The 25,464-nt window shown below is 35.9% G+C and overlaps 1 protein-coding gene across 6 annotated transcripts in view; it reads right to left on the bottom strand.

Annotated features, from left to right (window-relative positions):
- Window positions 1-1,129: 1,129 nt before the first annotated feature.
- The window catches only part of PTAR1 (protein prenyltransferase alpha subunit repeat containing 1), a 38,909-nt gene continuing 14,574 nt past the window's right edge, over window positions 1,130-25,464 (bottom strand). Inside the window, exons 3-8 of one of the 6 annotated variants that reach the window (XM_065879328.1) lie at window positions 20,121-20,187; window positions 11,118-11,222; window positions 8,820-9,033; window positions 3,608-3,912; window positions 1,438-1,472; window positions 1,130-1,356 (exon numbers count right to left, since the gene is read on the bottom strand). In XM_065879328.1, the coding sequence (XP_065735400.1) occupies window positions 1,130-1,356; window positions 1,438-1,472; window positions 3,608-3,912; window positions 8,820-9,033; window positions 11,118-11,222; window positions 20,121-20,187 (953 nt within the window). Of the gene's footprint in view, window positions 1,473-3,607; window positions 3,913-8,819; window positions 9,034-11,117; window positions 11,223-20,120; window positions 20,188-25,464 lie in introns of all 6 variants that reach the window. The other 5 variants (XM_065879329.1, XM_065879331.1, XM_065879327.1 and 2 more) reach the window with 5 other exon arrangements.

Here is a 25,464-nt window from a genome sequence, read left to right on the forward strand (position 1 = left end):
GTGTGTGGAAAGAAGAAATGCAAAGCATTCTTTCATATTAAGACATTAGACATTACCTGGAACTTTCCCCACACCTGCCTCACCTACCTAAAAAACCCAGCCCTTATTATTGAAAAGATAAGATACAGCTAAAAGGTGTATACTTTGGTAAGTTGTCCCTGATAAATTTAGTATCAAAGTTTTTAAATTGTTTTATTTTTTAAAATAAAGACTGAAGAACTAACCTTCAAAACTATTCATCCCCCCTGGCTTTTGCCAGTAAACTTTTAATAATCACTTCACAAAAACTTTATAGTTTATCCAGTGTATCCTTAATAACTTAAATTTTAAAAAGGAAGATTTTTAATGGACACATTTCTATGCATAAGCTTCCCATTTTTCATGGTGAATTTGGAGGAAAGTAAGTAGTAATAACTAAAAACAGCATTCTAGGTTTTTTTTAAATTGATTTTAATTGAGGTAAAAACCTATCAAAGCTAGTAGTAGTAAAAATAATTTTCTACTACAATTACATAAACTCTTAAAATTATTTTTTTAAAAAATAACCATTTTTAAAATGGACTATATTGGAAGCATGTTGTTCATATAAATTCCAATACTTCTGACTTTGGTTATGTTGGTCTATGACTTGAGTAGAACATACTAGAGAAAGAGAAATGGTGTGTATTTTCACACATCCATCCATCTGGCCATTTGATTCTCAAAACAACAATTAGATCAAGTAATTTTGAATTTGTATTGTTCTTAAGCTAAACAACATAAATTTTTAATTAAAAAAAAACTAGCCTATGCAGCAACCACACTGAGGTGGGTTGAGGTGTGTGTGAACCAATCTGGAGAACCAAATGAGAAAAGCCTCAAGTACAGGAATATAAAGGATGAGAAGTTTAAAAGAAAAAAATTAAGACTCACTGTTCAGCAGGAAGGAACTACACAATTATTTTATCCCCAAAGGAATGCCAGTTCTTAACAAAATAAATAAAATGCAAGATTTACTATGGACTTTTAACCTAAAGATGAAGCACATATAGTTAGACAATAATAGCAAACAGTTCATGCAACTATGTAAATAAGAAAGGAAAGCAATATTGCACTAAAAGGGGAACCTTGCAGGACTAATCCACCTCTTTCATTGACTCAATGTAACCAGCCATTTCCTGTATGCATTGGCAAACCTGGCCTGCTCCACGTTCCGGCAGGTGGACAATACTTGATCGATGAACCTGTGCTCCATTTCCAGGCCCAGGGAGTCTGGAGCAGGGGTCCGCTTCAGGCGTTTGGTTTCCTGGGAATAGCCTTGCTTGCTAGAGTCACTGAGTCCATCCACCTCCATTGCCTGAGATGTATGCGGTCCTGCTGGGATGAGGTGCAAGTCACTCAAAGTCCCCCCTGGGCTGTCTGCAGGTGACAACTGGACCACGCTGTGAGGAAACCTACCATTTAAGTGATGCTGAAGGTAGAAAACATGCCGCCTGTGAAAGAGGGTAAAGAAGAGAATAGAAAAAGAAAAGTCACATCACAAAGTCAAGCTTTTCAGAAAAGACAAAAAAGTCGATAATCTTAAAACATACAGTACTCAGTTCAGTGCCCCCTTCGTAACCCAGAGCTATCTGGGGGAAGGAGGAAGAATAGTTAAGATGTAGTCTCTGGGTATTTGGACAGAGCCTCACAAACCCAGATTACTGGTTTGTGAGAAAGAATGCTACCTCGAAGGTGTTTAAAAAAAATGGACTGAGATGATGACAATCACTTGGTGTTGTTACACCTGTTACTATAATATGAAACTAGAAATGGGTCTTAGCTCAATCTCTGCTATAAGTTAAAATATAAAACAAAACCAAAAATTAACCTCATTGATATCCTAAAAGACAAGTGATTTTCAGAAACAAGAGAATTAAATATTAGCTCCTCTAGAGGCTTAGTGTATGGCCTCTATCCAATACTTTCTTTAATAAGAACAGAACTGCTGTGGTTGGACTTATTATCTTAGAAACCCTCTGAATTCTCCCCTAAATCCAGCACTATAGTCTTATTAAACACCGACATGCAGTAGGGATGTGCTGGGCTCTGAGAAAAGTATGTTAAAAGACACAGTTCCTGTTCTTCCTCTAAGGAGAGTTCTCCTGCCCTTAGAATCATCTGGAGTTATTTGTTAAAAATGAAGATCCATGTGCCTAATTTCCAAAAATTGTGACTCAAAGGGGTATACATCTCTGTATGAAATAAGGTAAACTACCTTAGGTAGTTTCTAGGTTGTTATACTTCATCATTCATATTAATAACTCTAAGCCCTTAAAAGAGAATTCTATTCATTTTCCCAGCTTATTTGGGAGCAGACAAAGGAGCATATAACACCCATTTTACAGAGGACAAATCTAAAAGGGCTGATAAGCTGCTTAAGGGCACTGAATCAGTAGAAAATATAATTCATTCCTGTAATATACAGGTCATCCCAACTGCCTCTTCTCCCCACTCCAAACTCCAATTAATCTTTATATGAACAAAGAAAGTTTCTGTTCTAATGATCTAGCTCTCTCTCAAACACAAATATAATTTTTAATATTCTTTGAGTCTTGCTATTAATGTGTCTAAATATAAAACAGCAATAAAAAATCGGTAACAGCAAAACATGCAAGATCTATCTTCTCTCCTAAAAATGTGTAATAAAAATGTTTTGTTTTTAAGGGAAAAAGAAAATTCTGTATTTATGAAGATGCCAAAGTGGGGGACTGTCTTCCATCTTCTAATATATCTTCCAAATATATTTAGACTGGAAAAAGGGAACAAATCACATTTAACTTAAAAAATACACAAATATTTTAAATGCCTACCTCCCGCCTAACACAGGCAACTCTTTTGTCTACAAACAGAATCCTGTAACTTACAGTAAAATCTGTACATATAATGCCAGAGATGCCTCCAACTAAATGATAATCCAAAATAAATCAATCGGGGGTTCCCATACCTGGATTTCATTTCAACATGAAAAGTACAGTCAAAGGTTCTTAAAACTCAAGTTATGAGGTTGCTAACCCTCTTTCACTCCTTCCTAATAATCCTGATTCACTCCCAAAGTACATATTACTTTAAAAAAGCAAAAAGTGTCAAGAGATTATACTTAAGGTAAATTAATCTGCAGGCCATCACGGTTGGGAAGAACAATAAAAATGTCTAACTATTCTCAGGGTCTAATCAATGGTCTCAGCCCTGACTATGTATCAAATTTACCTGTCAGGGTTTTTTCTTTATATTTTAAAAAACAGATGGCAGCACTCCATCCCAGATATGCTAAGTATCAGGATCTCCAAGGAGGGAGTCCAGAAACTTTCTTTAGTTTGAAAGTAACACACCTTATTCTGTGGCGCAGTCAAGGATGAACGCCACCATCTTGAGCCATTGGCAAAGATCTGCATGAGGAACTTCATATTGATCATGACCATGAGGAGGAGTATATGGTAACACAAACTCCTCTGACGCACTCAGGCAAAGTTCCACAATCAGATTACCATATTTACCCAAGTAGGCACGAGTCAGATGTAAGACCTTCTGTAGCTCTCATAAGGACACACACAGTTTTATGCAGGAAATAGATCTTCCTTTCTCTTACCTATGACACCAAAGGGTTTCATGTCCTGGGTAGGAATCAATAAGATCAGTGCTGAATTCAACTTCTTCTTCTAGAAGATGGGGAAGATTTATCCTTGATTCCTCTGCTGAAGCCACTGCTTCTTCATCTTTTGGAAGAACTATAGCTGGCTCACTTCTCAACGTATTTTGCTCCAATACAGAACCATCTGTCACAGTTTGGCTAACCAAAGACTTTAATAAAAACTGGCGGTAGTGAAATCCACTGTGGTCTGAAACATGCATGGACGCCCAGTGTTTAGTAGAAGATAGTTCATCAAGAAGAATCTTGTAGGAAGAAAAAAGGGAAGTGAAATGAGGAATTGCCAAAGGTTTTACTTTCTCCATTAATGCTTTGGATTTCTCTTCCGACTCATTTCTTGTTTTGACAACACCATTCCTACCAATATTTTGTATATAATGCCCAACACAGTGTTGTCATTTAGTGGAAGCTTGCACTTAGTGGAAGCTCAGTAAATTCTAATTTTCCCTTTCTTTTATAAAGTAATTGATTTTTTTTTTTTTTTACTGCCGCAGAATTTATGGAGCTTTCCCTAGACTTTGATCACATTCTGACTGGCACACACATAGAAAAGACAGATTCTAAAATAATGATAGACATTTGGGTGTTCATTTTCAAGTAATGCTTATATTGAAGGAAAAATATAAATTCAGAGATCACTTTGATGGAAACTTTCTTTTGCATTTAATGAATCTGTATTATACCTAACTTACTATTTGTTCAACAATAGACTCAATGTAATTATTTCTTCTTCACTGTAAGTGTCATCAGGGCAGAGACCATGTCTGTTTTGTTCACTACTTAATTCTAAGGGTTTACTACAAAAACATGATGCAAGAATAACAGGAATTTTCAAGTGCTCATGACTTTCACTATCTGTCTCAAACTTACTTAACATCAATGATAAATGGCTTTTTTAAGTAGGTAAGACAAAATTCAGCAGTGAATTCTTTAAATCTGCAAATTAAAGAATTTCAAATAGAATGATAAAAAGAAAAGCAGCATTTATGAAAAAATAAGAGTGGGATTGCTGGATCATATGGTAGCTCTATTTTTAGTTCCTTGAGGAACCTCCATACTGTTTTCCATAGTGTCTGCACCAATGTACATCCCCACCAACTGTGTACTAGGGTTCCCTTTTTCCTACATCCTTGCCGACATTTGTTATTTTTGATGATAAACTTTTTGATGACAGCCACTATGAGAGGAGTGAGGTGGTTTTCATTTGCCTATCTCTGATGATTATAATTTCAAAACATTTTCATCATCTCCAAAACAACCCCTATTCCTATTAGGAGTCCTCTAATTCCCCATTCCCCCTATCCTCTGGCACCCACTAATCTGCTTTGCTTATTCTGAATATGTCATATAAATGGAATACTACTTTCAATCAGCATATTGTTTTCAAGGTTCACCATGTTATAGTATTTATCAGAACTTCATTCCTTTTTTATGGCTGAATAAAAGACCACTGTATGGATATACCATATTTTGTTTTTCTATTCCTCAGATACTGGACATTTGGGGTATTACTTTTTTTTTTTTGGCTTTTATGAGTAATGCTGCTATGAACATTCTCATACACGCTTTGGTATGAACATATGCTTTCGATATTTTTGGATATATACCTAGCAGTGGAATTGTAGGGTCATACATGGTGTTTCTATGTTTAATTTTTTGAGGAAATGCCAAACTTTTCCCCAGTGGCTGCACTGTTTCACATTCCTACCACCAATGTATAAGGGTTCCAATTTCTCTACATCCTTGTCAACACTTGTTATTGTCTTTTTTATTTTAGTCATCCTAGTTGTGTGAAATGGTATCTCACTGTGGTTTGATTGGCATTTCCCCAGTGGTTAATGCTGTTGAACATCTTTTCATATCTTTCTTGGTCATTTGTATATCTTTTTTGGAGAAATGACCCTATGTGCTTTTTCAGGTGACACACGGTATCAGCTTTCAATTGGCTAGTAGTAATGAACTCTGTTCAACTGTGACTGTTTCCTTCCACCCCACCCTCAAATTAGACTATTTTAAAATTTTACTTCAGTATATGTCCACTGAAACACACAAATATTACAGGGAACAAAAAACAGAAAATTAAAACCTCTCATAATTCTACTCCCGAGCACTGGTAAACATTCTTTATTCTCTAACCTTTTTTTTCTGACTAGAAAACGCATGCTTATAGAAAATATAAGAAAATATATCTGTAACAGCACTGTGTTTGTGTGTATAAATATCTGTTGAGCACTTACAATACACCAGGTACTGTTCTAAACATGTTAAATAGCATTCAATGCTAATAACATAAAAAAATTGTAGTAGGCCCATCTCTTATTTACTTTTATATCCTTAACCTATAATGAATATTTTTCTTTAAATAATCTTCTAGAATATAATTTCTAGTAGCAATAAAATATTCCACTTTGTGATGGACTGTAATGTAACCAATCCCTTGTTACTAGAGGATTAGGCTGTTTCCAGTCTTTCACTATTATAAACGGTATTTTTATATACCAAACTCCCATATTTAATATAACAGCCAGTGTTTATTGATCAATTAGTATGAGCACTTGTGATAGCCACGTTATGTAGATTCTCCCACTTAATTTACGTCCCTCGATGAGGTAGGAATTATCATCATCCCCAATTTACAGATGAGAAAACTGAAGGTTAGAGAGGCTAAGCAACGCTCTTAATGTCACACAGCAAATTGGTGGGAGAGTCAAGATTCAAATTATGTCTGTATGACCACTGAGTGGAGCCTTTAATCACTATATCATACTGCACCTCCCATTTTTTCTTTAGGATGAATTCCTAGAAGCAGAACTGCTAGATTAGAGATAACACACATTTTGGGGGGTAACATCTGGTAAATGCTGCCATGTTGCCCTTTGGTAAGATTATACCAATTTCTACAATGCTTGTTTTTATAGCCTTATCAATGCTGAATATCAGCACTTTAAAAAATCATTTTCAGTTTTCTAAGTAAAAAAATGCCACTCAGTTCATATGTATTTTTAAGCTGCTCTAGACAACTGGTACTTTTGTGATTACTTCCTCTAACAGGCAAAGCATAGTACATGATCTCCTAGCTGGGCCCAATGGCTTACAAGAACAGAAAGGGGATTTTGTAAATTCAGTGCACTTCACTGAGAGTGAGAGACAGTGGCAGTGGTGACAGGAAGAGTGCCAAGTCCCCCCAAGGGCAGAGGAGGGCAGACTGACAACATGTGAGACTAGCAGTGGACCAGGGCAGATAAGTCAACACATTACTAACGCGTTGTCATCTTCAACAATGGATGGTCTCAAGGAACCAAGAATTTCACCTTGGCCTCATGTTTCTGATTTACGGGAATGCCACTTTAAAAGGTTCACATAAAGGCAGGAAAGTTTCCAAAGACCTCTCAGCTTACCTGGACTCTGCCTTCCTTTATCCTCAACCCTCCCCTTACCTCTTTCCACCTCCCACAGGATACCAAGTTGTGGAGTGGAGATGACTGGTTTTAAAGCACTCCATATCCCTCACAACCCACCAGATAACTTGAATTCATTCCTCCAGACACCCCCACAGTGTAGCATCCCTCCCTCTGGCAGCTGTTTCCAATGAGCCCAGTCTGGATGAGGAGCCATTTCTGTGATCCCACTGTACCTGGAGATTCCCTCAGTTCCTGCAAGTGTCACACTGCTTTGTAACTGTCGGTATGTGTTTCTTCAACTAGATTTTTCAATTTGTTGAGAGCAAGCTTTTTGTCTTTATGCCTCACCCAGTGTATACAACAGTGTCTGGGAATGACAGGGTTTCACTACTTTTTCATGAATGAATTGCACTGAGTTGACCTAGCAAATTGGTAGGCAAGTTTCATCTAAGTTTTCTATCTATGGGGAGCAGAGAAAGGAACTAAAATTTAGTGAGCCTCTATTAGGTGCCCAGTACTTTATACACATTACCCCAAGTAATTCTCAGTAATCCACTGAGGCAGGCAGTAGAGCCCCTATCTTACAGATGAAAACATTAAAGCCTTACTTTACACACACAGCTAATAGGGCCAGAATCTGAACTCAGGTTAATGTGATTCTGTCTTTTCTCTTTCCACTCCATTAGGTAGCCTCCCCTCCTGAAATGCAAAGCCATGTAAACTAGAGGGAAGGGCTTCTCTTCCAGAACTGTTGGCTTAAAATCCCTCAGAAGTGAAGGCTCTCCTAATTGTCCTGGAGGAATCTCTGGCTAGGACACAGAGAGGGGAGAGGGGACCTGAAGGGAGACGTAGGAAGGGGGTGGTGAGTAAAAATTAGAGAATGCTTCGCTATTAATCTGAAAGCACCACATGAGACATTCTGACCCCTTTAAATTGTCTCAAGTCTGGGAAGCTTTTAGAAGAGTACCCTAGATTCTTAAGGCACTGATACCACAAGAAGTGAAGAAAAAATAGAGAAGCTGTAGTATGTAAGAAGGAGCACAAGGATACCTGGCTCTCATTCTGATGAATAATAAATGATACAACCGTGGCTAAGTCCAAGCCATTAAAATTCTATGGAAACTTCCATCTCCTCATTTCTAAACTAAAAGGATTAGGCTGTGACAGTTCTCAACCTGGCTCTGCATCCAAATACCCCCGAGCCTGTGAAAAATACTGATCTCTAAATCCTACCTTCATTTCAATTCAGTAGGCCTGGGGTGGGACACAGGAATTCTCAGGTAATTTACAGATTCAGCCAAGTTTGGGGACACCTGGGTGAGATCCTCTGTTCCCTCCCCAGCAGAGGAGATTGTGAAAAGGCAGCCAGCTGATTTAGCACTTTAAGTCACAAAACAAAAGACTACCAAGAAAGAACAATTTCAGTTCCATAAGGTTTAATAATCTCTTCCTGTTTCAGGGCAAAATGAGTTATGCTCAGTCTTCCTTACTGCTTAAACCCGCTTTGTTCTACCAATGGACTAGCCTTAAGAGTGTCAACACCGTGCTGGTGAGGAATGCAAACTTTTTAAAAAAAATTACCAGGGTTTCTCGGGAGATATCAGTTCTTACAATCCTCTCCGGCCTACTGGGTCATTAGTTCCTCTACTTCTTTCTTTTAAAGCTCCTCTGAGAAGGAACTACTATATACTACCAGAAGATTTAAATGGCAGGCAGGAAGTATGCCTAGGGACATAGAATAACAGCCCTACCTTGACATCTAGCTTGGCCAGGTGCTGTAAAACCCAGATGCGATGGGACCAGGCATTATAGTTGCTTGGGTATCTCCCTGCTGCTTCACCACAGACCTCCATCTCTTCTCGTATTAGTTGCTGTGTCCTTTCCGCAGGAATTATTCCCAAGTTTCCTTTGGTCACAAAGGAAGGCAAGGAGGTTTCCTGAATTAGCTGTTGTAGCACCCATCGCCTGTTAAGGTAACATGTGGGAAAGAAATGAGGAAAGAAAATAAACCACAGAGGAAAACAACCAGAGTTTTCTTTATTCTCAATTTAATTTCCATTCATAGACAATGCAAAATAATGCCCAGTTTTCAAACTTTTTTTTGGGGGGGGGTTGTTTTGTTGTTTTTGTTTTTAAAGACATAATTAATTTATGGATATGGGTGGTGGCGGGGAATAAAGGACAAAGATTAAACAAAAAGCTTTCCGAAATGTTAACATTTGTCAAAAAGAGAATGTTATCAGTTCCAAAATGACAACTTCAAAACTTCATTTGGCCAGGAAATGTAAAGGCAACGTGTGTGTGTGTGTGTGTGTGTGTGTATGTGTGTGTGTGTGTGTGTGTGTGTGTGTGTGTGTGTGGTGGTACTGTGTGTGTGGGAGGGGGTGATATTAATTAATGGCTGGTAAATAATCAAGAGGAGCATAGTTCACTTTTATTTATTTTTTAAGATTTTTTTTTTGATGTGGATCATTTTTGAAGTCTTTATTGGATTTGTTACAATATTGCTTCTGTTTTAAGTTTTGTTTTTTTGGCCAGTGAGGCATGTGGGATCTTAGTTCCCTGACCAGGGATTGAACCTGCACCCCCTGCATTGGAAGGAGAAGTCTTAACCACTGGGATACCAGGGAAGTCCCGGTTCACTTTTCATTATATGTGCATGCCTCGTCCTACGTGTATTTGTTTGTTTGCAAACAAGAAGCTGTATTAAGCTTTCATGAAGCAAAATTTCTATATTATAGCACAGAATCTGGAAGGAAACAAATACAATATGATTAGTTAAACCACCAAGGAGGTTTTAAAATGTCTTTATCCACAGATTTTCCCTTTGTCTATTTAAGATTTTCACTAGCATACATTTAAATGAAAAGCACTAAAAAAGTGTCTCTAACCACTTAATGTCTTCAGGTTTTACAAATATTTTCTCATAAGAAAGCATTCTTTTTAGATTAAAAATTTCCAACCCAGGGTACAGGAAATTGAGTAAGAAAACTCATTTTGTCATTTTCAAATAATAGAAGTTATTTTTAACAACCAAAACTTGCTTTATAAAATAATAAGCCAATAAATGATGGCTGCATATTTAATAACTCCCTTCCCCTGCCACCACCCCTTTCCTAACCTCTATGCACACAATCATATATCTCTCTGTAGTCTGCTATCCCTATTTCTAGTAGGAAGAAAATACAGCTAACTATATCATTTGGAAGTAGCTGCTCTGCAAGGCTAGCCAAAGGCAAGATTACAGTTAAGAAACCTTAAACTGACTTTAAGATCCTAAAAATACTCAGGATGTAAGAAAAGTTATAAGGGGCTTAAGAACAGATTTCTTCAGAGATTCTCCTCACTGACCCCAACCAGTAAGCCTACACCATCTCATTTTAGTCAAAAGAGAGTAGTTACATGGGATCCAAGAGTAGGATGCTTCCAGAGAGCCAGGATTTTGAAAAGAGTTCTTACATGCACTTTGGATATCTGCTTCAGGCCTTTAACCTAAAAATATTCTATGCATTTACAGTCTTAGCAACTCTAGTTCAGCCCACACACCATTCACCTCAGTTGCCCTTACTTGGTTAATTTTAATAACCATAACCATCACCACCACCATCTTTACCAGGAACACACCTGAATGAATTAAATCCAAGTTTAATAAAACTCAAATTGCTCATTACAGTTGAATATCTAAATGCAATTTCCATGATTGCTTCAGACAGTTAATAATAATAGCTAAAATTTACTGAGTATTTCATATATGCCAGGCACTATGGTAGTGTTTACATGCATTATCTGATGTTAACTCAACCATTTATTCTGAGATAGGTATAATTATTATTCCCATTTTACAAATGATAAAACCAAAGCTTGAAGAGGTTAAACAATTTCTGAAGATCACATAAAGTGATGGCATCTAGACTTAAATGTAGACATAATTTGACTTTAGAATTCATACTCTGAATCACTGTGTGACCTGCTTCACATTCTGTTTGTTTTTTTTTTCTCCAGCCACTCTAAATTCTAAGTAAGAATCCTATGGTGTAAATTAACCAAACCTGTGAATCCATGTTTCTGGACTCTTTGGAAACTTAGTTAAGGCCAGTTTTCCCAGATGTAAGTCCTTAATTGGATTTAAAGTGCCAGAGAGGATCAGCTCTTTTCTGTAAAAGAAAAATAAAAAAAAAAACATTACTTTGCCTTTCTACAGAAACATACTGCATGACTATTAATATAACCTCATTGTGAAGCAAATTTCCAAGAATAAAAAAAAGAAAACATAAAACTCTCATAAATGTCACACAGTAATCAAGAATGTATTCTCATAATCTTGAAATAACAAATTAAAAAACAGAAACAGAAGCTCTTAAATCAACAGTGGAACTTTAGTTATCTATTTGGTAGAAGGCAAAGGGGTTTTCTGGCTTGTATCATTTCCAAAACTTACGAGGCCTGACTTCAGTATCTGTAGGGCAAATCCAATGCAAGTCAAGAATTGTAGCTTCCTAAGTAGGACTTGATATGGTCTAGTTTGTTACCAAAAAACACACATACAGCAACACATTGGACTGAGATGTAGGAAAAAAATTGTTCATTCAATAACTACCCTAACAAAATTATTATTATTATTTTTGGATTTTCCCTTCTACCTTTCCTCATATGCATATGTATTTTAAAATATAATTTTATATTCTGCTCTTATATCTTAAGAATTACCCCACAGTTCTATATAATCTTTAAAATAAACATTTTAAATGGTCAAATAGTTTTCATTCAGTAGCTATCCTGTAATTTAATGACCTTTCCCCCTGTAATTAGACATTTTAGGTTGCTTCCAAGTTTTTGCTATTCTAAAAGAATTCTGAAACAAAAATCTTTGTGCTTATAACTTCTGTTTGTACTACTACTTAGGATAAGTTTCCAAAAGACATATTACCAGGTGAAATACTTGGATGGCTCTTGATACACTAGACCATTCCTTTTTGAAATATAAACAGAAGTAAAAGGAATATGAGCTTTTTGTTGTTGTTTTAAAACTGTTCAAAGCTTCAGTGCAATTATAAACTATGTCACGCGAGAGTTCCACCTATTTCTCAGGTTGCTCTAATTTAAGTTTAGATTGAATTTCTCAGGTAAGTTTTTAATAAGCAGCTCTGATATTACTGATTACACTCCTATTTTTCAATTTATCTACTGTTTTATAATAAAATTAGGTCACTTGCTAGTTTTTATTAACTTTAAAATGTCTTTCCTGTGGTAGGACTGATCATTCATTTACTTTAGAGATGTTAATCTCAACAAAACCAGAGCCCAGCTCATATGTCTCAACTACTTAGATGGATTTAGTTCCTAAATACCACAATACATTTTCTTTCCAACAGCAATGTACTATTTCTAAAATTTTATTTGATAAGGAAAATAAATTCCTTTTTAATGGAAATACTATATAGTGATAATAAATACTTGCATTTTACAATCAATTTTATTTCAGACCAGTAACTTCACTCTGTAAAATAATCTGAAGTGATACCAAGGTTTATGACTGCTTTAAAAAATGATTTATTGACTATTTTCTTTCAATGTGCAGGAAATCTATGTCATTAAAAGAATATTTTAATGCAACAGCCAGTTATTTCTGCAGTTCTAGATCCCTTCTCTTCTGAAATCAGTAACGTTTTGTTCATACAATAAGTCAGGATACCTGTAGTGTAAAAGAAGGCAAAATATTGCTCTAGGTAATTTAAACTACTTTGTAGAGCACTTGTTTCTCAGAGTAGGGTCCCTAACTGCAACATCATCATCATTTGGAACTTGTGAGAAATATAGATTCTTAAGTCTCACCCCAGACCCACTGAATCAAAAACTCCAGTGGGGCAAAGCAATGTGTTTTAACAAGCCCTCCAGGGCACACTAGAGTTTAAAAACCACTACTGTAGAGAACTTACTGTATTAAGCCAAATTTTCATTTACTAAATTTAAAACCCCTCCTTATTTAAAACTGCCTACCTATATTCCCATATATGTCTATATATAAGGGGAATTAAAATTTTCTTCAGAAAAGAGGAAGTTACCTTACAACTGAATCTTGACAAAGTTTCTTAAATAAGGGCCATCTCTTAATCTCTTTATTTTGAACAACAAAGTCGTATTTGTAAAGATATCTTAGTCTGAAACAACCTCAATCAATGGTATATATGGATGCTTAAAAAGATCATCTGATAGAATCATTAAAAAAGGTAGCAAAATTTTACTATCAATTTAATAAACATTCCTAGGAAAGGACTGAACATTGCAGGCGTTGGATCATTATAAAGCAAGTTTTCAAAAGATCACTTGAAAAAGAAATATGGTAACTGGTTAAGTTATGGCTATCATATAACCTAGAGATCCAACAAAAAAACACCTGCTTTAATATAGTCAAGTAGGAATCTCGTCTGAGATAAAACTTCCAGTCACACATGGATTTGGAAAGTGCTGTATCTGAAACAACTAAAATGTAAGTAAACACGATGTGCTCTGGAAAACTGTGCTAGATAACTCAAAAAATAGTTCTCGTGATGACAAAAAGTCACCGATGTCAATAAGCCATGTGAGAAGTTTGAACTGTCTAATGAAATGTGAGAGCAAAATGAAGAATTTATAAATTAAAATATTTCAGGTAACATGTTATTTTAAAGGTGTGTAACTAAATTGAAAAATTAAATATCCTAAGAAGAAATTTGCTTATTTCATGTACTTACCTTAAAGTTTACAAATTGATATTAGCCTAAAAAAATCTTTTTTTTTTTTGGACTGTTATTGAGGAAATGGAGTATTGTCTTAAATTTGAGGTGACTTTATTTTCTGGCATACTGAATAAGCTGGGCTTCTATATTCATCCTAAAAGCCTTAGGTGGTCCATTGCTAACAGATGAAGAAGGCATTAAGTGAGGGTCATCAAATAAATATGGAAAAAACTAATTAGGAAAGGACAAGGCAGCTGTCATTTGGGATAGAGAGCAGAGTGGTAAGAAACAGTGCTATGCTACACATGCAACCTTGTTATGGGATTAAATTACGTGAGGGCTGACTTTTTTTTAAATGTGGGTGAAGGGAGGAGACTAAAGAAGTTTTAAGAAATAATAAAAAGTAGAATGAAAAAAGGAATGAGGTTTCTCACATAGCAGATTTTTCAAACAATAAAAGTTACTCCTTTAAAATTTTTGCTACACATTTCACTTACTAATTAAACAGTATATGAAAAACCTCATTACTTTCCCTTGAAGACTGTAGTTCATCACTATGAAAATCAGCTAGTGTTGGTTAAAACACACCCACAGGAGCCTCCAGGCTACTACTACATAGTACTTAGTACTACTACTAAGGTTAAGTAGTGTGTTTTCTTTCTCTATATGAGTTCCTGTGCTTTTATATTTCTGCAAAGTTTATCTTATTTTATAAAGTTTTTATGTCTTCTCTACCATCTCAAACTATGGCTTCTCTCTGCTGTCACTCTATCCAAAATTTGTAGGAGACCAGGGGCCATGTGTATCATGTCCATGGCTAAATCTCAACTGGTTAGCCTCAGTACTTGGCATACAGTAAATACTGAATAAACATATGCCACCGTTTTTTCACCCCTTAATCTTCAGTTATTTTGTGTGAAATAACAATAATGATAATAATAAAAGTCATCCTCATAAAAACTACCATTTATTGAACACTTCTCCTGAATCAGGCAGTGTGTTAAGTGAATTACATATATTTTCTACTTCAATTCTCACAAAGATCCTGTATTATGTTAAATAATATGAAACTGCCAATATTCAATGTTTTGTTGTTTTTTTAAAATAAACCTTTTATTTTAGAGTTGTTTTAAATTTACAGAAAAGTTCTTAAGAATAGTACAGAGAATTTCTGTATGGCCTGTACCCAGTTTCTCTTATTATTAACATCTTATATTATTACAGTACATTTGTCACAACTGATGAAGCATTGATAGATTAGTATTGGAAGTCTATACTTTATTCAGAATCACTTCGTTTTTACCAAACGTCCTTTTTGTATATCAGGGTCCCACCAGGATATCACATTATATTTGGTTGTTATATCTCTGTAGGCTCCTCTTGGTCCCTTAGATATACCTTGTTTTTGATGGCCTTGACAGTTGTGAGAGTACTTATTGGGTATTTTGTATGATATTTTTCTCATGGTTAGACTAGGGTTATGGGTTTTGAGGGGACCACAGAGGTAAAGTGCCATTTTCATCATATATCATGGGTACATAATATCAACATGACTTGTCACTGTTTATGTTGACCTTGAATACCTGGCTTAGGCAGTATATGCTAGATTCCTCCACTGTACTTTTTGGGAAAAGGTTACACTTTAAGGAGTGAAGATATATGCTCCATCTCTTTGAGGGGAGTTACCTAGATAAATTATTTGGAATTTTTCTGTATTGGGAGAGTTGTCTATTATCTCTTATTTGTTTGTTTATTTGAGCATTTCTTTTATCAGTATGGACTTATGGATATCCATTTTCTACTTTGGGGTATAATCCAATACTATGTTATTTTATTGTTCAAACTGTTCCAGCTTTGGCCAATGGAAGCACTTCCTTACTTTCTGTCTCTCAAAGATGTTCCAGGCTCATTTGGTGTATTTCCCGGCTTGGTCCTAGAATCAGCCATTTCTCCAAAAAGCCCAGCTCCTTTTATTAGAGAATGGTGTTAGAAACCAGGATCTGAAAGTTTGGATTTAATCATTTCCGATTTACAAAAAGAACAATTTTATATGGTACAACCCAATGTTACCTCAGTTTTACAGAGGAGGAAACAAAAGCTGGGAGAGATTCAGTAACCTGCTCAAGGTCTCCAAGCTCAAAGTGTCTGAACCAAACATCAAATCTGCACAAAGTAAAGTTACCAATTAAATTTAAATCAATCTTTACTTTGAGTAAAGAATATGAATCATTGGAGCTTGGTGTCAGCTCTTCTAGCTGCTCAAAGATGTTTTGCTTACTCTATGTTCACAGACTGAGGGAAAAATAGGACATTATTATGAAGTCAACCTCTTTCATCAATTAATTCACCAATTTTCAAAGCAAATTCAAAGCAAAAAAAAAAAAGTACCATTTTTTTTCTAGAATCAGCTGGGTTTTTAAACTATATGCATCACATACTATAATCACAGATCAGCTCAAAAACTTATTCTTGCCCTTGTTTTTCTTCCTAAGACTGCGACACCTATAAAGTGAACTACTGATATGTTACAACATCTTTTAGCAGTTTATAAAATACAGCCAAAGATCATTCAACGATTCCCAAAGTTACTGCAGAAGAAATGTACCAACAATTAAACATAAAATGTTGAGTATTTGATTTGTGAGAACTTACAGCATTAGATCAGTTTATTTCCAAAGTTGTTTGTTTTTTGCTCAAAATGGACTCATGACTCTGTCTTTACATGTCAATCTTACCAATACAAATTAAAATTTACTAGAACACATATCTACAATGGGTTTCTTAAAAATCAAGGTTTCCTTTCTACTCATCCAGCACAAAACTTACTAAATCATCTTACTAGAATAGCTTCAAGATTAACTATTAACATCACTGAAGTCAGATTTATGGAGCAATTTCCCTTCATAAGACCAAACCACACACAATCAAAACACAGTTTCAACAGAATCATTTAAAAAAAAAAATCACCTAATTCAGATTTTTTTTTTTTTTTTGGCGGTACGCGGGCCTCTCACTGTTGTGGCCTCTCCCGTTGCAGAGCACAGGCTCCGGACGCGCAGGCTCAGTGGCTATGGCTCACGGGCCCAGCCGCTCCGCGGCATGTGGGATCTTCCCGGACCAGGGCACGAACCCACGTCCCCTGCATCAGCAGGCGGACTCTCAACCACTGCGCCACCAGGGAAGCCCTAATTCAGATCTTTTATTTCACAGCTATGGAAACTAAAACTCCTGAGAAGTTAAAGGTCTTGTCCAAGGCAACTGCTAGTTAACTGATGAAACAGGACTAAGATTCATATATCTTAAGAACTAGGTTCTCTCTTCACCACTAAACTGCCATATAGAATATACAATGAATTATATGTGTTTGTGTATATACATTATGCTAGTAAGAATCTTTTTTTGTGGGAGGATTTTAAATTCCTCTGTAATGATGAGGAATCTGTGAACATAAATAAAAATGGTACTCCCACTTCTCTATTACACTCATTTCTTTTTCACTGAATTTAATTATTTTCAGTGCCCAGTCTGCAAACTGAGTATCTATTGTATACCAGGCACTAAAGTGTTAGAGGCTAGGGAAACAAGGAAAAAAAAAAAAGACATGGTCTCTACCCTTAAGAAAGCGCTCAGTTTTAGGTTTATAGTACCTTCCTAAAAGTCTCCTTTGTTGATTCTTCCTCATCTCGCAAACTCTAGAACAGCGCTGTCCAACAGAAATATAATGTGAGTCATACATGTGAGCCATATATGTAATTAAAAATTTTCTAACAGCTACATTAAAAACAAGTACAAAGTAATATATTGTATTTAATTAATATACCCAAAATATAATTTCAACATGTAATCAATATAAAAATTACTAATAAGAAAGATATTTTACTTTTGGGGGTACTCAGTCTTCAAAATCTGATGTGTAGTTTACACTTACAGCACATCTCAATGGAGACTAGTCATATCTCAAGGGCTCAATAGCCACTTGTGGCTAGTGGCTACTATACTGAACTGTGCAGCTCTAGAAACCTGTAGTGTCCCAGTGCTTAGTCTTTGGACTGGTTCTCTTCTAATATCTATACCCACTACTTTGGATATCTCAAACAATCTCATGGCTTTAAATACCATACATTTTCCAGTGATTCCCAAATTATATCTGGCCTAGAACTCTTGCCTGAACTCTAGATTCATACACAACTGCTTGGACACAAACCTAACATGTCCCAAACTGACCTCTTGACTTCCAACCAGCACCTGCCCCCTCACGCACTTAAATCTGCTCCTCTTCCAGACATCCCCATTTCAGTAAATAGCAACTCCAACCTTTCAGTTGCTCAGGCCAAAAACCAGAGTCAATCTTGACCTTCTTCATTCTCTCACATCCAATTTATCATCTGTGTCTTTAAAATCAGTTTATTAAATACAGTCAAAGCTTACATAGTTTATAAAATACAGTGAAAATCTTACCTGCTTCACACCACTTCTAGTGCTGAGCTTTATCTACCTCAGTCACCATCATCACTCACCTAAACTACTGCAACCACTTCTTAACTTCCTAACCACTCCCTGCACTCCTACAGTCTACTTTCCACACAGGAATCAGAGTTTTAAAACAAGATATTGTCCCTCCTAACCTTGAAAACCTTCAATGACTTTCTATCTCACCCCAAGTAAAAGTCAAAATTTCTTATTGCTGTCTTATTGACAGCAGCTTATGAAGATCTACAAAGCCCAGTGAGATCTGGCCCATCACTCTCTGGCCTCATCTCCTGTTACTCTCTCTCTCATTCATGCTACTCCAGCTACCCTGGCTTCCTTGCTGTTCCAGAATAACCAGGAACACTTCAGTCATGAATGAGGGCTTTTCCACTTGCTGTTCTCTCTACGTGGAATGTTCTTAGCCCAAAACTGACAGAGATTGATCCCTGGCTTCATGGCGGTCTTTGCTCAAATGTAGCCTATTAAAACTGCAATACCATCCATTCCTTCCATTCTCTTACTGGTCTTCCCTACTTTCCTTTCCCACTTTTTCTCCATAGGATTAAGCAACACTTGATCTACCATATATTTCACTTATTAATGTCCTTATTGTTTTTCTTCCTCTACTAGAATAAAAGTTCCATAAGGACAGAGATTTTTGTTTGTTTTGCTCATGGTTCTATTCCCAGTGCCTAGGACCTAGCATAGAGTATACAGTTAATCAATAAATATTTGATGAATGAATGAACAAATGTTGTCAAGTATTATTTGGGTTAAATGAGATAACATATAAAGTTGTAGTATGGTCCCTGGCATAGAGTAGCCACTCATAAACATTAGTCTACTCCCTAACCACTGTGGAGCTTTCCATGAAAGAAAATCAGAATTCTAAAATTTGTAAATTTTTAAAGCTGTCTATCTCATCCTATCCTTTCTCACTCTTTACTCTAAATATCTGATCATTATCAGTCAAAAGACAATTTAAAAAAAATAATAGAGGTTACCTAAATTTAATAAAACTAGCTACAAATTTAAAATTCAGTGGGTATTATAAAACACTAACGTGGAATTAAAATTCACAGAAAATTGAAGTATTGTTTAAGTCATCTTTAAAGATAAAGAGCTATAATTTATGGCTCTTTCCTATAGGAAATTTTAAATGAATTCACAATGTTCAACAGGACTTCACTTTTATTTATCTACAATTTGTATCCTGCTTTCCTCCAGGAAAATTTGTGTTAGTCTAAAGAACCACCAATTTTTAAAAACCATACATACTGTTTAAATGAAAATTTTAAGAAATGAACCTGACCTGAATTTTAATATTTCTATAAAGTATTCTGTGTTTAAAGCGACAACAATCAGAATTAAAGAACTTAAGATACTAATAAGATGTGGTCCTTCTCCAAAATACTGAGTGCCAGAGACTTCAAATGATTTGCCCACAGAGGTCACAAGGTGACTAAACTAACAGTTTGTGACCTTGAATGCTCACTTTTACACTTTCTACTGCACTGCAGTGCTTCTCAAATATACTAACCAACACTTTACAATACAACCAATTATGCTGCTTCCTTCTACCCCCCTAAAAAAGGAAGATAAAAGCATGTATCAAATGGTATACTGTAATTCAACATGAAAATTTATATTTCAGGCAAGAATTTTAGGGAGAACAAACATAAACATGCAAAAAGGGGCAAAGTGTATATTAGAACTGTCATGGAGATATTATAAAGAAGAAATAAGTTTAAGATGCCATGAATATGTGATTTATATTTCACTTTTCAAAAAGCTAACAATTCATGTGGCTTATATGTCTTCAGAAATTTGGGCAATTTCATTTTATCACTGATGAGAATGACGTACCTCACGTTCCACGCAGTGGTAAAGTCTGGGTTTAGAAGTAGCAGGGTGCATGTGACATCTATCAATTCTAAAATAAAGAGAAGTCATATTAAAAACAAACAGTCCTACCCTTGAAGGTGTGGCTTCTCTTTCTTTTAAGGTCCTCTTCATTTTATATACATATATCACATTATACTTATATCTCATGTCATAGTAATTTTAATGATAACTTTGTTCTAAGCTGTCAGAGACACAAAGATTATCTTCAGATACAAAGACATGAAGATTTTCTTCTACTTATGATAAGTATAACTTTTTAAAAGTTGACACTGAAACCACTTTAGAATACGTCTATAAAGAATAATCAAACTAAGCTATTCATTCTTTTAGTAGTTTTTGGCACAAAAAAACACAATTTCTCTACCACTATTCATTTAATTTCACAAATATTTCAAGAATTGACTACGTGCAAATTTTCAAAAAGAAAATCACATATAATCCAACTTAGTTAACAATTCATTTACATTCCCCTGCAAAGATTCTTTCTTACACACATTTTTACAGTTATAGCAATGATAAATGCACGATTTTGTTCTATGTTTTTTACTCAACATTATTACATATGCATTCTCCTATATTGCTACAGTATGCGTTTTTTTTTTTTTTGCGGTACGCGGGCCTCTCACTGCTGTGGCCTCTCCCGTTGCGGAGCACAGGCTCCGGATGCACAGGCCCAGTGGCCATGGCTCACAGGCCCAGCCGCTCCGCGGCACGTGGGATCCTCCCAGACCGGGGCACGAACCCGCGTCCCCTGCATCGGCAGGTGGACTCTCAACCACTGCGCCACCAGGGAAGCCCTGCAGTATGCATTTTTAACAACTGCATAACAATCCTTCAGTTTAATATATTATCATTTATCTTCTTTAGGCTGTTTCCTGTTTTGTTTTTACTCTTATGGATAATATTACTACAAACATTTTTAAGCATACTTTTTGTCTCAGAGATTATTTTCTTTGGATATTTTTCCAGGAGTAGAACTACTATGTCAAACAATACAAATATCAGTATGGCTCCCACTAAGCACTTCCAAATTGTTCTCCAAATGGACTGTATCTATTTACATCGCCAAGAGTAACGTGAGTGTACTTATGTCCCTGTAACTTTGACCTATGTAAGTATATTTTTGAAAATGAATGTGGCAGATAAAAAAATTGTACTTTGTTTCTGTTTTAATTTACATCTTTAATTACAATTATTAATACAAACATTTTTTGATTTTGTTTACTATTTTCTATTTTCATTGCATAGTCTATTCATATTCATTAGCTATGTATCTATCATGGTCTTGAATAAGCTCCATAAGCCTATATTTAATAAAACAAAGTCAGTAATATTTAGATATATCGCCTTCATTTTATTAAAACTGAAAAAAAGAATTTTAGGATTAAGATGATCAGCCTAGGGCATAAAACTAAATTACAGTAACCTCTACCAAGCTCATATTAAATGCTAAGTAAATAAAATAATAAAAACTGTTATAATTATTTGGCATTATTATGTATCAGGCACATTATTTTATTTACATTATTTCATTGAATTCTCATAATCATAATCCAAGATATTTGGAAAGGGACATCTAGAGAGTTCAAGGAATTTGCCCAGTCACCCAATTAGTATGTGCAATGACAGTGCCTGACTGCTTTTAATAACTCAGTTATACTGCAGTTGAAATGTCTGTCTACAATAAATAATTGGGACACTCTCTGTTTAAGTAAAAGATAAACTTTTAAAAATCTAAGAGTAAATACACATAAGTGCATCCCTATAGTCATCTTAAAATATTTTAGTGAACATGAAAATCAATTATTCAATTCTCAACCATCTCAATAAGAGATTAACATTTATTGTGAGCCTATGATTTCATTACTACTGAATATATTATAACATTTGATAAATGAGCAACAAAAGGTAGGATTAACACACATTTATTTTTGAACTTTATCGTCCTCATTACAAGCATCATGAAATGTCTATATTACAAACATACTATATAATATCAACGTATATATTATATAATGTCAATATGTCTATAAAGAACAATCTAATAAACCGCTTCCTTCTTTTACTTTTAGTAGTTTTGGGCACTAATTTAACATTTACCAGGGAAATTAAATACAATTTTCTATACCATTATTCCTTTAATTCCAAAATATACCAAGTACTGACTATGTGCAGAGATTAAACTGGGCCCACAGGACTGAGAGAATGGATATTATGAGAAATGCAAGATCTGATCTTGCCTTCTAAAAGGTTAACCTTTAGTTGGAGAGAATATGTAAACAATTATAAGGCAAACTAAAATAACTGTGAAGTAGAAACATATACCACATTTTGGGGACCACCAAAGCAGCTGCAATTAATTCTTACTGGAGTACCCAGGGAAGACTATAAATGAGTAAGACAGTAAAGGGCACTACAGACTGTGGAAAAAAGTATGAGGAAAGGTAAAGAGGCAGGGAACTTCACACACAGTATGCTCTCAAAAGATTATGGGTACCCTGAGCGTGACTAAAGCTGAGGGTGCTGGAGAAATGTACCTGGAAAACAGAATCTGGTCCCAATGTCCTTGTCAGCCTGGCTTTCCATTACTTTCCCTTCATGTGCTACATTCCACCTGAACCAAACATCCCCCATTCCCTAAACATACTGCCCATCTGCCTACCTTTTCTTCTCTGGCTATAACTCAGATTTACCTGCTTCCTATTCTCTCTGCCAGAAATGTCCTCCTATCCCTGAATTTAAAAGAAAAAAAAAAGCATCTTTCTCTATAAAGGCCTTCCTGACCTACATGGTTGAAAGCAATCTTTCATCTCTATGTTCTGTGTATATCTTACTTTGTTACTGAACTTATATAAATATTATCCTCTTGATGAGACTGTATTTTTTGGATGCAGGTCCTCTCTAATACACCTTCAAATTAGCCATTCATTCATCAAAGATGAAAAAACTATGGCCTCTTCCCAAAAGAAATTCCAAGTCTGCCCACATCACAGAGAAGTGGTAAGAGCACAGGCCTTAAAGCCATTCTGCCTGGGTTCAAATCTCAACTTCTCCACTTACTGCCTACATAACTTAATGTCTTCGAACTTCAGTTTCCTTATCTATGAAATGGGGATCATAACATCAACCTTAGTGTTGTAAGCAATGAGATTCATCCCATTTCTCCATAGCTGTTTGACACACAGTTTGACTAAATAAATACTTGTTCAACTAAACACCATTACTACTTATCAAGAAATGAATATTCTCAACATCAATTAATCAAAGAAGTCAGAAAAAATGAGGCAGTTGTTCTTATTGCAAAGCTGTCTAAATTTCTAAACTTGTGTAATGAACAATAACAAAAAACCACTTGGTTATTAAGTGGCTGTATGAAAATGTTTGTGCATGATGGGAAGGCCTCTGGAATTTTTTTTTTAAGTCCACAATTTTTCAAAATCCATTACACTTCCCAGATAATGAGATAAACTGGTATTTAGTTTCTTGGACTCTCCCTTTCTGCATTAAAAAAAATGTGTATTTGACCAATCATAGTTGCTATTTGTTTGTACTTCTAATGCAACTCTCCTTCCCCACCCATAAATGAAGAGGAGTTCATCCTCCACAAGATACTTGTGTATAGCAGCACAAGGCAAAAACTAACACAGAAAATACTGAAGTCCCCACTTTTCACTTTGTGGATGTGTGAAGAGCACTTCTTTTACTGGAGGGTCTCCCCCTAGCAAGGCAACAGCAGCTGTTGGGTCAGAGCCCAGCTCTACTACTGACTGGGAAGTTCCGAGGCACATCAATCTTTCTGTGTCTTAGTGTCCGCCTCATACGTAAAACTGAGCTAATAATAGTACTACCTCATGGGTGTATTAAATGATTCATACCCGTGAATTGTTAGGACAATACCTGACACACAGCAAGCACGCAGTGATAACTCCTGTTACAAAGCCTGTATCTCCTAGCCCAGTTATAAATGATACTGGGATTGGATGCCACCAGAGGCAGGAAAAGAATCTCTTGAGCTGGCTGAGCAGCGACTGCTGAGTGGAGGGATCCTTCTCAAACCCGCCCTGTTCTCTAAACACAACTTATCAACAGCCTTGGCCAACCACCAGTAATGCCTAGTAACACATACAGTCACATGCCCTTCCCCCTTCCTCTTTGATAAACTGCTAACTCTTCCTGATTCAGGACTTAAGTTCAGATGGGACCTCCTTTAAGAAGCATTCCAGTCAGATCCAAGAGGTGGGGGTGAAGTAGAATATCAGAAATGGAAAAGGGCCAATGAAGGAGAAGTAACTAGGTTATAAATACTGGACATAATTAAAGAATTCTTACTGAATTATATATATTTTTCTGCTCTTCTTCCTCACTGGCTCTGGATAAATGAGAGAAAGGAAACTAGTGTTTCTTGAGAGTCAATGACATGTCAGTCTCTGTGCTGGGTGCTTTACATACACTAATTCATGTGATCCTCACAACAACCTTCTGAGACCTGTGAGAATTCTCTTCTTTTGGTGTGGAACTAGGAAAAGGTTAAGTAATTTGCCTAAAATCACTGCTAAATGACTTCAGTGTGCTGATAAATTGAGTCTAAATCCAGCTCTGTTTTTCTTGCAAAGAAGATGCTCTTTCCAACCTAGCACACTGTCTACAATTACTTTGCTGTCTTCAAGTGAGTGTTGAACCAAAGATCTAAAGATAAACATGTATAATCAACAGTTGACTATTTCACTCTCTCCATCTCATCAACTATATACCATTTTTCTTTGCAGTTTTACCAAGCTGTGAGCTATTGATATCCCTACAGTCTCTTGAAATTAAACAGATGTCTCTCCAAACACCAGAACATATACCAGCAAATAACAATTCCTTTGTTACACACACTCCAATATATGACTAGCTCATCATCACATCACAAGGAGAAGATGAATCAGGGCACATTATATACAGGAAAAAAAAGTACCTAAATTTCAGCTGTGACAAAGAGAACATTTAAGGATGTTACAGAAAAGTCAGAGAAAGACCAATATGCTTTCTTGGCTTCAATGCATTCTAGAAATGGCCCAAGGTGAGCAGTCACCTGGTACTGGACACTGGGTTTGACAACTGTCTCTAACAGAGATATGTTTTCATGCATCTAAAAATAAATCCAAGGTCAACTTGGATTAATTAATCTCTTCCTCTAAAATACATTCAGGTTACCACAACAAGAGAGGCTTGAGGTGAGGCTAGTGGTAAATATCAGAAAGGTCCTGTTTATTACAGAATACAGTCACTGAATCAATAGCTAGACTAAGCTAAAAGCTCTTGC

The sequence above is a fragment of the Phocoena phocoena genome, chromosome 6 (genome assembly GCF_963924675.1).
Source record: "Phocoena phocoena chromosome 6, mPhoPho1.1, whole genome shotgun sequence".
NCBI classification, from domain to species: Eukaryota; Metazoa; Chordata; class Mammalia; order Artiodactyla; family Phocoenidae; genus Phocoena; species Phocoena phocoena.